At 39.8% G+C, this 14,672-nt stretch overlaps 1 protein-coding gene across 2 annotated transcripts in view; it reads left to right on the top strand.

The window, feature by feature from the left end:
- Positions 1–14,672, top strand: part of LOC122548508 (gamma-secretase subunit Aph-1b-like) — a 108,154-nt gene that overhangs the window by 34,244 nt on the left and 59,238 nt on the right. For both annotated transcript variants that reach the window (XM_043687262.1, XM_043687253.1), the window contains one exon: positions 9,466–9,539. In XM_043687262.1, the coding sequence (XP_043543197.1) occupies positions 9,466–9,539 (74 nt within the window). The remainder of the gene's footprint in view (positions 1–9,465; positions 9,540–14,672) is intronic.

Here is a 14,672-nt window from a genome sequence, read left to right as displayed (position 1 = left end):
TCTCCAACACCAAATCTTGGCAAATATAAATTCCCTTAAGTTCAGGTCCTTCAGCCACTGTTACCTCAGGGAGATTGCTTGTGTCTTCCCAAGTGAACACAGATCTGAAGTACCCGTTTAATTCCTCTGCCATTTCTTTGTTCCTAGTAATATGTTCCCCTGTTTCTGTCTTCAAGGGCCCAATGTTTGTCCTAACCATTTTTTTATCTTGCACATACCTAAAAAAGCTTTTACTATCCTCCTTTATATTATTGGCCAATTTACGTTCGTACCTCATTTTTCCTCTGCGTATTTCCTTCTTCGTAATCCTCTGTTGCTCTTTAAAAGTTTCCCAGTCCTCAGTTTTCCCACTTATCTTAGCTATGTTATACTTTTTCTCTTTTAACTTTATATGTTTCTTTACTTCCCTCGTCAGCCACGGCCGCCCATGCCTCCTCCTGGGATCTTTCTTGCTTTTAGGAATGAACTGATCCTGCAACTTCTGCATTATACACAGAAATATCCACCATTGTTCCAGAATTGTCAAGTACCAGGAGGTAAAAGACTACCTGAAAAATAGCTCTTTTGATCAGTACTTGTGAAACAGAAATTCCTAAAAAGAAGAAAAAAGACACAGGAACATCTAAATAGATAAATTGAAAGCTGTCTGGTTTTGAGACAAGAAGTGTTGTTTTCTAAATCTTAATTGGGAGCTTTATCAGACTAGTATTATAGAAGGGAAGGTAATAGATAGGTTAGAGTAAGGAATTGTAAATAGTTGTTAGTTAATTATTCTCTGTTATACTTTAAGAAATAAAGTTGTTAATTTTTACTTTAAATAATTCTTGGCCTCACAGATTACTGCACGGGAAAATCTTTTCTGTGTTGCTGGTTTTAAATTAAGCAGGAGAGTTTATCCCATGTTGTAACAATTTAATTAATACAAGCCTCTTTAGTGTCACTGTAAAAGTTTGTCACGTGTTCACCATAGTTGGTATGGTATCTTGTTCAATAGAAAACAAGAAAAGCAACATTTCAATTGAACATAGTTTTAGTTCCTTTTTAAGTTACATAAATTGTACTTAATTATTCGTGCATTTTTTAATACATGCTGTTTGTGTTAGCTGTCACAAAACATTCCTCAGTTCTAGGTCATGACAGACAGATTTTCAGTCTTTGTGCATTACAACTTACGTGATGCTGTAATGTTTCTCTTGCTATTTAAAGATTGTAGCATGAAGATGATTGTTAGTCACAGTATGTACTTTTTTTCTGATCAATGTTTCATCTTTGACACTGGTCTTACTTTTTTCTCTGCTTGTCCAGTGTTTCAACAGGGCTCTTTGCTAAGCTGAGTTCTTTGCAGATTTTGTTTTCAGAAATAAAATGTATCTACTTGCCAACTTAATACAGATATTGAGCTGTCTTCACTCACTTGCACACTCACCTTCTCCCTTGCTCCCTCATCTTTCAGTCAGACTTGGGTTGAATTTCTATTAATCCTTATATCTGAGTTGGTCTGTGTAGATCGTCCTGAATTGTTCAGTATAGTAGTGCTAGATTCATAGGATAATTTGAGTCTCACCATTTTTTGTTTGCGAAAATTAGGAGCTCATTTTAAGCAGATTTCGTTATTGTGGCATAAAACATGGAATTCACTTTATGTATTTTTGTTATGACTACAATATGATTGTTTCATTCGTGTGATAAAACATTTCATCCACACCATCATTGCAGTAAAGGGTATCGCAGAAGTCATGGAGTAGAGGATGACACTAGACTGTTCCATTTTGCAAAACAGGCTTTATGAATGTCAATTGATTTTGAAAACTTGCAGTTTTTTTAATAGTTCTTTGCAAACATTTTTTTTCATTATGAACATTATTCTACAAGCTGCCATTGTGCTATTGTAAGACAAATAGTTTCAGAAATAGGTAGAATTAAGTTCAAGAAACTTGTAATCTGCACCTTTTATCTCTTCAAATAATGTTCTTGAAACCTATTATATAATGTAAAAACATCTAATTTGTACGCTTATAACATCTTCACTACAATCTGTGTGTTGAGACTGGCTGAGGAGGATATGGATGATTCTGGCCAGTAACTTAAGTTTAATACAACATTAGCAAATGAAAATAGGTTTACACGTGGCAGAATTTCTTCAGGGTGGATATACCTGCAGTAACTACAATAGAGATGGACTGTACAATATTATTGCTTGCTGAATAAACAGTGTTAGGTGCAAAGAAGGTTATGTATGTTTGTTTCCATAGATGTTTCCAAACTATAACTGTTAGATTAAAATTATGATTTTGTTATCTTTGTTTATTTTAATTAATTGTAGCAGGGGTCAAAACAAATGTTTTTAGTACTCTTGAGGGTTACCTTTTGATTTTTTGGGGGTTATTCTTGGTATTGAGAAGTTTCTTTTTCATTCTCTCGAATTTATTAAGTGATAGTCACCTAGTAGCAATGCCTTCAGTATTTGTGTTAATATTTGGAATAAAAGATCACTAAATGCAGAACACCAAATGAGGCCTACATTTACTGTATAATTGAAGCAGGACTACCGTTACTTTATATTTGAATTCCATTGGAATAAGTTATAACGTTCTATTAGTTTCACTAAATTTCTTCTTGTACTTGCAAACAAGACTTCTGTGATTCGTGCGTGAGGATATCTCCTTATGTCTTGCTCACACGTTATTTTTCCATCTTTCTGTGTCATCAGCAAATTTACTCCATACCTTGAGTACATAAATGACTTGGATGAAGGTAAATTGTAAAGACTTGAGGCTCCACACTGATCCCTGTTGTATGCTACTTGTTATCTCTTGCCCATTAGGAAAAGGCCAGTTTATGCCAACTCTTACTTTAACGTCTTGCCACTATGTTGCCCCTTACAGAATAAGTCTTCATTTTCCACCAAATTGGATTCAGTTATTTAAAAAGACAGCACATCACAACAATTTCAAGGGCAACTCAGGCAATAAATGCTGGCTCAGCCAGTTATGCCCACATCACATAAAAAAACTTTCGCATGGCACATTATCAAATGCCTTGTGGATATCTAATTGCAGTGCATCCACTAATTCCCCTTCATCCCCAGTGTAGGTTACTAATTCAAAGAATTCCAGTAAATTGTGTACCGGTAGGGTGAGTGCACTGGATATTGAACCCTTCACTCCATACCTGTAACAAAAGTGTAATGTTTTCAGTAACCAAAAATGTTCAATTTGTTTCTCATTATTATTGCTAAGTAAAAGAGACTTTAGCAAGTTTTGAAAAGATTTGTAGCTCAGGTTGAGGTTCTGGATGTAGATTTGCTCGCTGAGCTGCAAGGTTCATTTCATCTGCCTGGACAAACAGGCAGAAAACTAGCCACCAGGATACATGAACACCAACTAGCCACAAAACGACATGACCTTCTCTCTCTAGTGTCCTTATGTACAGATAAGGAAGGACACCACTTTGACTGGGCCAACACATTCATCCTAGGACAAATCAAACAAAGACATGCACGAGAATTCCTAGAAGCATGGCATTCCAACTGGAATTCTATCTACAAACACATCGATTTCGATCCCATCTACCATCCCCTGAGAAAAAAGGAAGTGACTTCACCACAGGAAATGATATCACCGCAGGAATGGCACCACTAACCCAAAGAAACCCAAACATATAGATAGAAAGCAGGAATTTTCAGCAGTACTTCGCCTGAGGCCCGCTGAAGATGTAACGTAGTAGGGTGACGAAAAGTCTGGAAATGAACCTTCCAGCTCAGTGAGCAAATCTACATCCAAAAGAGACTTTCATCAGACCTTTCAATTAATACAACAAAATACATTTTACAGACAAACTTATTCCTCAATAAATGGTAAACTGTGCCTATCATCCAAGCTATTGTGAATTAAACTACATCCCCTTAATCCCAAATGTGCACACATTTTTACCAGATACTAAAGAGATGCACAACTCTTCAGAGTTATCATCAGTGTGAAAAACATTATGCAAAAAAGGGAAGATCAAGGGATGTATTAAGCCGTCAAAATGGGTTGACTTCTTCCGGTTCCTTGTTGATGAATTCTTGTCGATGAGTTCCAAATGCTGACAGTCTCAAAGTAAACAAAAATCTTCAGACCATATTTCAGATTTAGATGAAAAACAATTGAGAATCCTGATATTTTTAAACTTTATCAGGTTTGTTTCAAACTATTTGGCTGAAAGAAATGCGTAGGGTGCTGCTTTTAGCCCGAAAGTCTGATTTTTGTTGTCTGAGAAAGATCGATCTGCTTGTCCTCTCCTCCATTGACTGCCCATAGTTTCCAGACTTGTATACCCAGCACTCAGTTTACAGGCTGTTGTTCGGTGATGCTGACATAAATCCATTAGCAGTTTCAGGTCTGTTTACTCAACCACAACAGTAAACACCATGCTTATCTCTCTGAAAACTTTGTTGGACACAGCTTTCCAAAGTCACTTTTTTTGTAAGCAGCAGTAGACAGTCGTCTTTATTGTTTTGACTTTCCAGTTCTAATCAATCACATGGTAAATCCTTTACAACCCAGTAATGTCCAAACAAATCCAGATTCTAAATCTCGAAGTCAATAAAAAGTGCGTTTCTAATATTCTCCTTTGGGAATGTGGCATTTGTGGCATTTCATCTCCTTTGGGAGATGAAATGCGACAAGAAATGTCTGTCTTTACAATGTAACATGTGATAAATACAAAAAAAAACAAATGTTACATTATTTCATTGTCATTCACTCACCATATAGGATTTCTGCCAGTTCATGCTACCTTTAATATTCAAACTATTTTACAATATTACATTTGTGGCAATTACATTATCTTTTCCAGTGATATGAGCAATGCCTTTATTATAAGTTTAAATGAACAAGCTCCAACAAAATAATCTAACATTGAGTTTCAATTTTTTCTACAAAGGCCAAATGGTTATTATCAGCTTAAATGGGGTCCACTGTTTTTTTGTCATTTGTATAAATGATTTGGCTATGAACATAGGAGATACACTTATTAAGTCTGCAGATGACACCAAAATTGGAGGTGTAGTGGACTGTGAAAAAGGTTACCCTCCTAGTATGACGAGAGCTTGATCAGATGGGCCAAGGAATGGCAGATGGAGTTTAATTTAGATAAATGTGAGATGCTGCATTTTGGAAAGTCAAAACAAGACAGGACTTATACACTTAAGGTCCTGGAGAGTGTTGCTGAACAAAGAGACATTGGGAGTGCAGGTTCATAGTTCCTTCAAAATGGAGTCGCAGGTGGATAGGATAGTGAAGAATGCTTTTGGTATGCTTTCCTTTATTGCTCGGAGCATCGAGTATAGGAGTTGGGAGGTCACATTCCGGCTGTACAGGACATTGGTTAGGTCACGTTTGGAATATTGTGTGCAATTCTGGTCTCGTTTCTATAGAAAGGATGTTGTGAAACCTGAAAGGTTTCAGAAAATATTTACAAGGATGTTGCTAGGTTTGGAGGGTTTGAACAGGCTGGGGCTGTTTTCCCTAGAGCGTCGGAGGCTGAGGGGTGACCTTAGAGATTTACAAAATTATGAGGCTCAGTGGTAAGGTAAATAGACAAGGTCTTTTCCCTAGGGTAGGGGAGTCAAGAACTAGAGGGCATAGGTTTAGGGTGAGAGGGGAAAGATTTAAAAGGAACCTAAGTGGCAACTTTTTCATGCAAAGGGTGGTGCACATGCTCCATTTTAAAAGTTTTACTGATGTCAGGGGTGACCAACACTGATTTAGTCTTTAGGATTGCTTTAAGCTTCTCAAAAGCTGTTTGGCATTCTTCTGTGCATATTACCGTTGCCTGTTATTTGTAAAGAAAAATCTGATGGAGGCAGCTGTTCTGCTGAAATTGCATTAAATTACCATTAAAACCCACACAACTCCAAGAATCTCATGATTTTCTTGTTTTGCTTTCGGAAGCAGAAATTTTATCTTTCCTCTTTATGTTCTTGATAACACTGCCTCTTGACCTTTGTGTCCTGGGTAATGTACACTTGCTTTCTCAGACTCACTGGCAAGATGTGTTGCTCAGTCAGCTGATTGTAACTGTTTGAATTAGGCTTCCATTTGTTTCATATTTTCTTCCCAAGTTTTACAGCACAGTATATTAAAGCATTACCCAATTGTGTGATTTACTTGGATAGAATAGTGACAGCTTGGTTCCTAAATCTTTGAAATGTAGCTGGAATGATTTTAAACCTGAATGACATGACTCAACATCAATGCAACCCATTTGGTGCAATAAAAGCTTAATACCTCTTTACTCTTGATATAAATGGGACTTGCCAACCCTATCAATACAATCTTCTAAAGGGCCTGTGCCCGAAACGTCGAATCTCCTGTTCCCTGGATGCTGCCTGACCTGCTGTGCTGTTCCAGCAATAAAGTTTCAACTCAACATCAATGCAACCCATTTGGTGCAATAAAAGCTTAATACCTCTTTACTCTTGAGATAAATGGGACTTGCCAACCCTATCAATACAATCTTCTAACTGAAAAATTTGGCACAAATCTGTTTATGATACTGCATGCACTGTGCCAATCTAATTGACTTGTCAAATTTGTCACATTTAAGAAGGAGGACTGCACCTGTTTTGGCTAGGTTGAATTAAGTGGTTTTCTAAGATGTACAAATCTCTGCTCCAATTGAGCTTGTTTTTCTGGGCTTAAACAATAGGGATGTTGGTTTACTGATACTGATTCCTCCATATCCACATCATTTTTTGGCCAAAGTTGTGCACACAGGTGTATCTACAGATTTATTTGAAATTCATAAATAACCTCATTAGATCTTTCCATTATCCTTTTAAGTACAAGAATGCAGTGTTGAACTGCCTCAGTACTTTGGTACTGACTAGTCAGATATTAGGAGGATCAGTTTGTGAATTAACTACATTTGCTGTTACCTGTGTTTTAGTCGCCATCGTTCTCACTATTCTCACCATTTGACAATCTTGCAGATTAACTTTCTCTCTGCGACGATATTGTTGTAACATTGTGCGATATCACTGTTTCTCTTCCTGTGATCTCGTGCATCTATCAATAATTCTGCAAAGTAATAATAGTATTTCATTTCTAATTTTATCTTTGTGCCTATTTTTTCACCTTTGCTTTTTATATGGATCTTTGCTATTTTGCATGCTCCTGGGAGTCTGTCCAGAAACATGGACATGCAGTCTTTTTCTTAATCAGTTTTAATGGATCTCTTATCCCATGATATCAGGTACCTCCAGGAAAGCTCCTGGAACAGCAGAACTGAATGCTCACTGCTCTCAAAGCCCTAGAGCTCCAGCACAATGACATCGGTATCAGTGCCCTGTGTGAGTCATGGTGGGCAGGAGAAGGCCAAGTCAGAGAACAAGATGGTGATTAACACTTTCCTGAGTAAGGCTAAATCTGAGGAAAAGCACTGATGTTATGAGGTTGGAACAAAACACAACAAGATCTGGACAATATCCAGGCTTGGACTGACAAGTGGCTAGTAAAATTTGTGCCACACAAATGCCAGGCTATAACCATTACGGAAAAGAGACAATCTGACTACCACGTTACCATCATTGAATCTCCCACTATCAACATCCTGATGGTTATCATTGACCAGAAGCTCATCTGGAGTCGTCACATAAACATACCTGCTGCAAGAGCAGGTCAAAAGCTAGGAATACTGCAACGAAAACTCACTTCCGACTCCCCTTTTGCCTGGTTCAATGCAATTCCAACGGCAGTCAAGAAACCTAACACCATCCAGGGCAAAGCAGCCCACTTGATTGGCACCATATCCATCCACCTGCCAATGAGGCTCAGTAGCAGTAGTGTGTACTATCTACAAGATGCACTGGGTGGGGGAGATGCTGGGCCATGAGAATGCAGATTGTATTAAAGTACAATTCTGCTACTGTTGGTGGCCCACAGTGCCTCATGTAACTCAAGAATGAGTTTCCAAGATTTGCTCGAAGTCTTTCCCACTTAAACGGGTGATAGTGCATTATAACACAATAGATCTTTTCTCAATACAATGGAACCTCGATTATCAATTATCTGAAAATCGGATTATCCAAAGGAGGTCTCTAGGTCCTGACAGAAACATTATATCAAAAACGTGTGTGCAACACTGATCACACCTTTTGTTTACAGTGATTAAAAGTGCTGCCAAGTACAGTCCTGGACTGATGGTAGCACAGGCACCGTCTCTAAATGACTGACCTCATACCCCTCCTCTCTCTCTCTTCCCATACTTTTTTTGGAGTTCTACACAGGGTGTACCCTTAATCCCCCCCTTCCCCAGATGATCTCTCCATCATTTGTCCTGTACAGGGCAAATGTGGAAACTGTCAAAAAGTTGCCGCGCGAGATTTGGAGACTCCCACCCCCCCCCATCCCCAAAACACAGCAGCAGCAGTCTTGTTGGTGTCCACTCCAGCTGTCCTGGAGAGGTGGTGTGGGCATGCGGGGACTGGGGGTGGGGCGTCGCACACAGGGTGCTTCAGTTTTCTGAACGGGGAGCAGGCTTAATGGAAAGCTCCGACCCTCAGAGGAAAGGTATTGAATCGATTAACCGAATAATCAATTATCTGCACGAAATAGTGCCTGCCCATCTCATTTGGATAATCGAGGTTCCTCTGTATACAGGCAGGATATGAGGGCAAAATCTTTTTGAAATCTATAGAATGTGAATTTCTTAGTTTTCTACGAAGTTTTCAGATATCTGATCTGTTGTTAGTGATACACAGGGATGAAAACGTAGCTTTTTTTTCCATATGGCTTTAGTTTGAAACATGCAATTTTACTTATAATGTAATTTAGACAGTGATAAAGCACTCCATGTTCTGTCTTGTAATGCTATATACTGAAGGCAATAAGACAAAATCAGCATTAGTCATTCCAGATCATATTACTGAATTCTGTACTCCGGCATGACCCTCACCTTCAATTGCTGTCATGCTCATGCTACAATTCGGTGTATAGATATCAGGTAAGGCCTATTGTGCTCCTTATCATCTAGTATCTTGCAGGCACATTTTGTCATAGTTCAAATGTGGAATCTTGCTGTTTGAATTAGATGATGGAACAGCATTAGGCCTTTTGGCATTGTCTCAGGACAACATTAGTTTATGAAAAGCTGAAGTGAGAAAAACACTCAATGTGCTCGATATTTGACTTTTTTTGCATATCAGTTGTATACTTTATTTCCTTGGAATTTTTTGATCTTGGATCAATTATTTGCTTCATAAAAATTCTGAAGCACGCATGATTTATATTAGATTGCAAAGTATGGTTCAAATTTTAAGTTACTCAAGCTTACTTTGTACGATACAGTGTTTGACTTGAGAAATCTGAACACTATCAATGAAAATTCAAATGCTATGTTTTATTTGTTAGCCTACTTCTGTAGTAACATAATAATTCACCTCTTAAGAATGTTTAATAAGTAACATTTTTATTCTTTTAGAAAGGCAAATGAAGGCTTAGCAGCACTAAATGAAGATGGGAAGTCACCCCTATCAGTCCAGCAAATGGCCTATGGTGAGACAGAATTTTATTGTAAAATTCATTGTATTGTGTGCTGTAGATATGTTTCGCAACGGTTTTTTGCAGCAAAGCATACATATTGAGCTGGGTCTTATAACCCAAACACGCAAGATGGCAATGAGTTTAAATTTTTTTGTTTCTTTTAAAATTGTGCTTCTGTAAATCACCAGAGTGAACCTTCTCTGAACAGTCTCCAGTGAAATGATTTATTTCCTTTAATGTGTCCCCAGACCCACTGCAAAGTAGTTGGCTCTCAACTATACTCTGTAATGGTCTGGTACGCCACTCAATTCAAAGGCAGCTAGGGACAAGTAATAAATGCTGGCCAGCCACCAATGCCCATGTCCCATGAGTGAATAAAAATAAGTAAGTATGTGATAAGATTTTCTAGCACAAGAGTAGAACTCTTTAGGGGGCTCTGAGTTAAAGTATAGCCTCAAATAGCATGCTATGCAATGGAACAGTAAAGAAGTGGAAATTAAGAAAAATGAGTATAGAATAGGACTGGGTCATTCAGCTGTTTGAGCAGTTTTCACCATTGAATTTGTTAATGGAAGCCTCAAGATAGTGATCAGGATGGGAGTGTTGAAGAAGCAGTTGGAAAGGAAGAATGCCGGTGATTGGTTGTGGATTCTGGGTAATCCATGATGGAGGACAGGAAAAATCTCTGGCTGGAACAAGCTGCTCCTATTTTGAGGTATTTTAGGTGTTGGAGGTGATTTCCTCAAATTCCAGGAGCAGCAATGACTGTTTTATATGCTATTGCATTGTTTTGGAACTTTTGGAGAAAAAAGAAGTCAAAACAACTGCACTTTTGAAAGGGGGAGGAACAGACAAAAGCAGGTGAGGTCAGTGTATTAGAGAGAAAAAGAAACCCACGCTGCTAACTGACATAGCGGTGAACCTGCGCAGTTACTGCCTTTGCAGTTTGAATTCATGTATCGCTGGACGTTGTTAATTTTCCAAGAGACATTCCAAACATGAAATTCACAACTAATATTAGAGGAACCTGTTTGGGAGAGGTCACAGCACAGAAACAGTTAAGTGAATATTTTTAAATGTGGCCTTAGAGTAAGTCTGCAGTAGTGAGTAAAGTGGATTATTTCTTGCTTATATGTTTTATTGAGATATGTCTCCTGATTAAACTTAAAAATATAAGCCATAAGTATTAAGTTAGCCTGGAGCTGTGTTTTGGAGAGGAATAAGACAGTGCTATTTCCTGAGTCTGTAATTGGAAGACGAAAAATCGCCTTTAGAAAAGTGATATGCTCTTCTTGTCAGATGTGGGAGTTTAGGGAGAGTTTATGTGTTACTGACGATTATATCTGCAATAAATGCCATTGGTTGCGAATCCTATCAGATCGAATGGATTGGTTGCAGCGACAGTTAGAGGCACTAAGGAATTTACAAGAGCAAAGGAATGTGATAGATGGCAGTTATAGGAAGAGAGAAAAGTTGCACATACAGTCACATGGATGGGTTAACTCCAGGAAAGGTAAGAGAGTAGGCAGGTAGTGCAAGAGTCTTCTGTGGTTATCCCCATTTCAAAGAAGTATGCTCTTTTGGAAAATGAAGGGGTGATGGATTGTCAGGGCAATGTAGCAATAACCGCCAAGTTTCTGGTATTGAGAATGGCTCTATTGTAATGAGGAGTATATTGGGTTCCAAGGGACTCTCTAGTCGGAGGCACAGACAGATGTTTCTGTGGCCAGTCGTGAAAATTCAGAATGGTGTGGTCTCCCTGGTGCCAGGGTTAAGGAGGTTTCAGAGGGTGCAGAATGTTCTCACGGGGGAAAGGGACCAGCAGGAGATCATTGCCTCCCTTTCTATCCTTCCTTTAGCATTTGTATTCTGGAACATTAAGCTGCCAGTCCTGCCCAACCCTGAGCCACGTTTCTGTAATTGCTATGATATCCCAGTCTCATGTTCCTAACCATGTCCTGAGTTCATCTTGCATCACAATAAATGCAGTTTAATTTATTAGTCCTGCCTTGTCCCTGAGTGTCCTGACTGTTTGACTTTCTCCTATTCTCCACTGTATCAATCTCAGATTGATCTCTTTCCTCACTATCTCCCTGGGTCCCACCCCCCACCTTACTAATTTAAATCCTCCCAAGCAGCTCTAGCAAATTACCCTGCCAGTATATTAGTCCCCACCCAATTTAGGTGCAATCCGTCCTTCTTGTACAGGTCACTTATACCCCAAAATAGCTTCCAATGATCCAAAAATGTGAATCCTTCTCCCATACACTAGCTTCTCAGCCATGCATTCATCTGCTCTATCCTCCTATTCCTGCCCTCACTAGCTCGTAGCACCGGGAGTAATCCAGATATTACTACTCTCGACGACCGCCTTATTACATTTCTACCTAACTCTCTGTAATCTCCCTTCAGAATCTCGACGTTTTCCCTTCTTATGTCATTGACCTCTTGCTGGCCCCTTTCCCCCTTGAGAATATTCTGCACCCTCTTTGAGATATCCTTGATCCTGGCACCAGGGAAGCAACACACCATTCTGATTTTTCGCTGCGGCCACAGACCACAAAATCCCCTAACATAATTGATCTCTTGGAAGCCGACGTACCCCTCGTTGCCTTGGAGCCAGTCTCAATGCCAGAAACTTGGCTGTTCGTGGGGGGTGGGACCCAGGGAGACAGAGGAAAGAGATCAGTCTGAAACTGGTACAGTTGGGGAAAAAAGCGAGTCAAACAGGCAGGGACAAAGCAGTGAACACGGTTGGCTGATAAATTAAACTGCATTTATTTCAGCAAGGGGCCTAACAGGGAAGGCAGATGAACTCAGGGCATGGTCAGGAACCTGGGACTGGGATATCATAGCAAGAAACTTGGCTGTTCGTGGGGGGTGGGACCCAGGGAGACAGAGGAAAGAGATCAGTCTGAAACTGGTACAGTTGGGGAAAAAAGCGAGTCAAACAGGCAGGGACAAAGCAGCAAACACGGTTGGCTGATAAATTAAACTGCATTTATTTTAATGCAAGGGGCCTAACAGGGAAGGCAGATGAACTCAGGGCATGGTCAGGAACCTGGGACTGGGATATAATAGCAAACGTGGCTCAGGGTTGGGCAGGACTGGCAGCTTAATGTTCCAGGATACAAATGCTACAGGAAGGATAGAAAGGGAAGCAAGAGAGGAGGGGTGTGACATTTTTGATAATGGATAGCATTACAGCTGTGCTGAGGGAGGATAGTCGATTCTCCTGTTCCCTGGATGCTGTCTGATCTGCTGCGCTTTTCCAGCAACACATTTTCAGCTTGTATTCTAGACCCCCTAATAGAGAGTAATTGAGAAACAAACTTGTAAGGAGATCTCAGTTATCTGTAAGAATAAAACGGTGGTTATGGTAGGGGATTTTAACTTTCCAAACATAGACTGGGACTGCCATAGTATTAAGGGTTTAGATGGAGAGGAATTTGTTAAGTGTGTACAAGAAAATTTTCTGATTAAGTATGTGAATGTACTTACTAGAGAAGCTGCACAACTTGACCTACGCTTGGGAAGTAAGGCAGGGCAGGTGACTGAGGTGTCAGTGGGGAAGCACTTTGGGGCCAGCAACGATAATTCTATTAGTTTTAAAAAATTGATGGAAAAGGATAGACCAGATCTAAAAGTTGAAGTTCGAAATTTGATGAAGGCTAACTTTGAGGGTATGAGGCAAGAACTTTCGAAAGCTGATTGGGTGAAGATGTTTGCAGGTAAAGGGACAGCTGGAAAATGGGAAGCCTTCAGAATTGAAATAATGAGAATGCAGAGACAATATAGGGTGAAAGGGTGAAAGGAAAGGCTGGTAGGTATAGGGAATGCTGGATGACTAAAGAAATTGAGGGTTTAGTTAAGAAAAAGAAGAAAGCACAGGTCAGGTTTAGACAAGAGAGATCGAATGAATCCTGAGAGTATTAAGGATACTTAAGAGGGAAATCAGGAGGGCAAAAAGCAGACATGAGATAGCTTTGGCAAATAGAGTTAAGGAGAATCTAAAGGGTTGTTACAAATACATTAAGGATAAATGGGTAACGAGGGAGAAAATAGGACCCCTCAAAGATCAGCAAGGCAGCCTTTGTGGGAAGCCGTAGAGATGAGGGAGATACAAAACGAGTATTTTGCATCAGTGTTCACTGTGGAAAAAGATCTGGAAGATATAGACTGTAGGGAAATAATGGTGACATCTTGCAAAAAATGTCCATATTACAGAGGAGGAAGTGCTGGATGTCTTGAAACACATAAAAGTGGATAAATCCCCAGGACCTGATCTGATGTACCCTGGAACTCTGTGGGAAGCTAGGGAAGTGATTGCTGGGCCCCTTGCTGAGATATTTGTATCATCGATAGTCACAGGAATATTGCGTGGAGTTATGGTGAGGTGGCAGAAGACTAGAGGTTGGCTAATGTCATGCCACTGTTTAATAGGGGTAGTAAGGACAAGCTAGGGAGCTGTACGCCAGTGAGCCTGACCTCTGTGGTGGGCAAATTGTTGAAGGGAATCCTGAGGGACAGGATTTTCATTTATTTGGAAAGGCAATGACTGATTAGAGATAGTCAGCATGGCTTTGTGCATGGGAAATAATGTCTCGCAAACTTGCTTGAGATTTTTGAAAAAGTAACAAAGAATTGATGAGGGCAGAGTGGTGGATGTGATCTTTGTCGACTTTAGTAAGGCATTCAACAAGATTCTCCATAGGAGACTGCTTAGCAAAGTTAGAACTCATGGAATACAGGGTGAACTCGCTATTTGGATACAGAACTGGCTCAAAGGTAGAAGACAGAGGGTGGTGATGGAGGATTGTTTTTCAGACTGGAGGCTTGTGACCAGTGGAGTGCTACAAGGATCGGTGCTGGGTCCACTACTCTGTCATTTATATAAATGATTTGGATGCGAGCGTAAGAGGTATAGTTCGTAGGTTTGCAGATGGCACCAAAACTGGAGGTGTAGTGGGCAGCGAAGAGGGTTACCTCGGATTACAACGGGATCTTGATCAGATGGGCCAATGGGCTGAGAAGTGGCAGATGGAGTTTAATTCAGATAAATGTGAGGTGCTGCATTTTGGGAAAGCAAATCTTAGCAGGACTTATACACTTAATGGTAAGGACCTAGGGAGTGTTGCTGAACAA

This window comes from Chiloscyllium plagiosum, chromosome 1 (genome assembly GCF_004010195.1).
Source record: "Chiloscyllium plagiosum isolate BGI_BamShark_2017 chromosome 1, ASM401019v2, whole genome shotgun sequence".
NCBI lineage: Eukaryota > Metazoa > Chordata > Chondrichthyes > Orectolobiformes > Hemiscylliidae > Chiloscyllium > Chiloscyllium plagiosum.
Note: the sequence above shows the minus strand (reverse complement) of the source record. Positions and strands in the feature narration are given on the sequence as shown.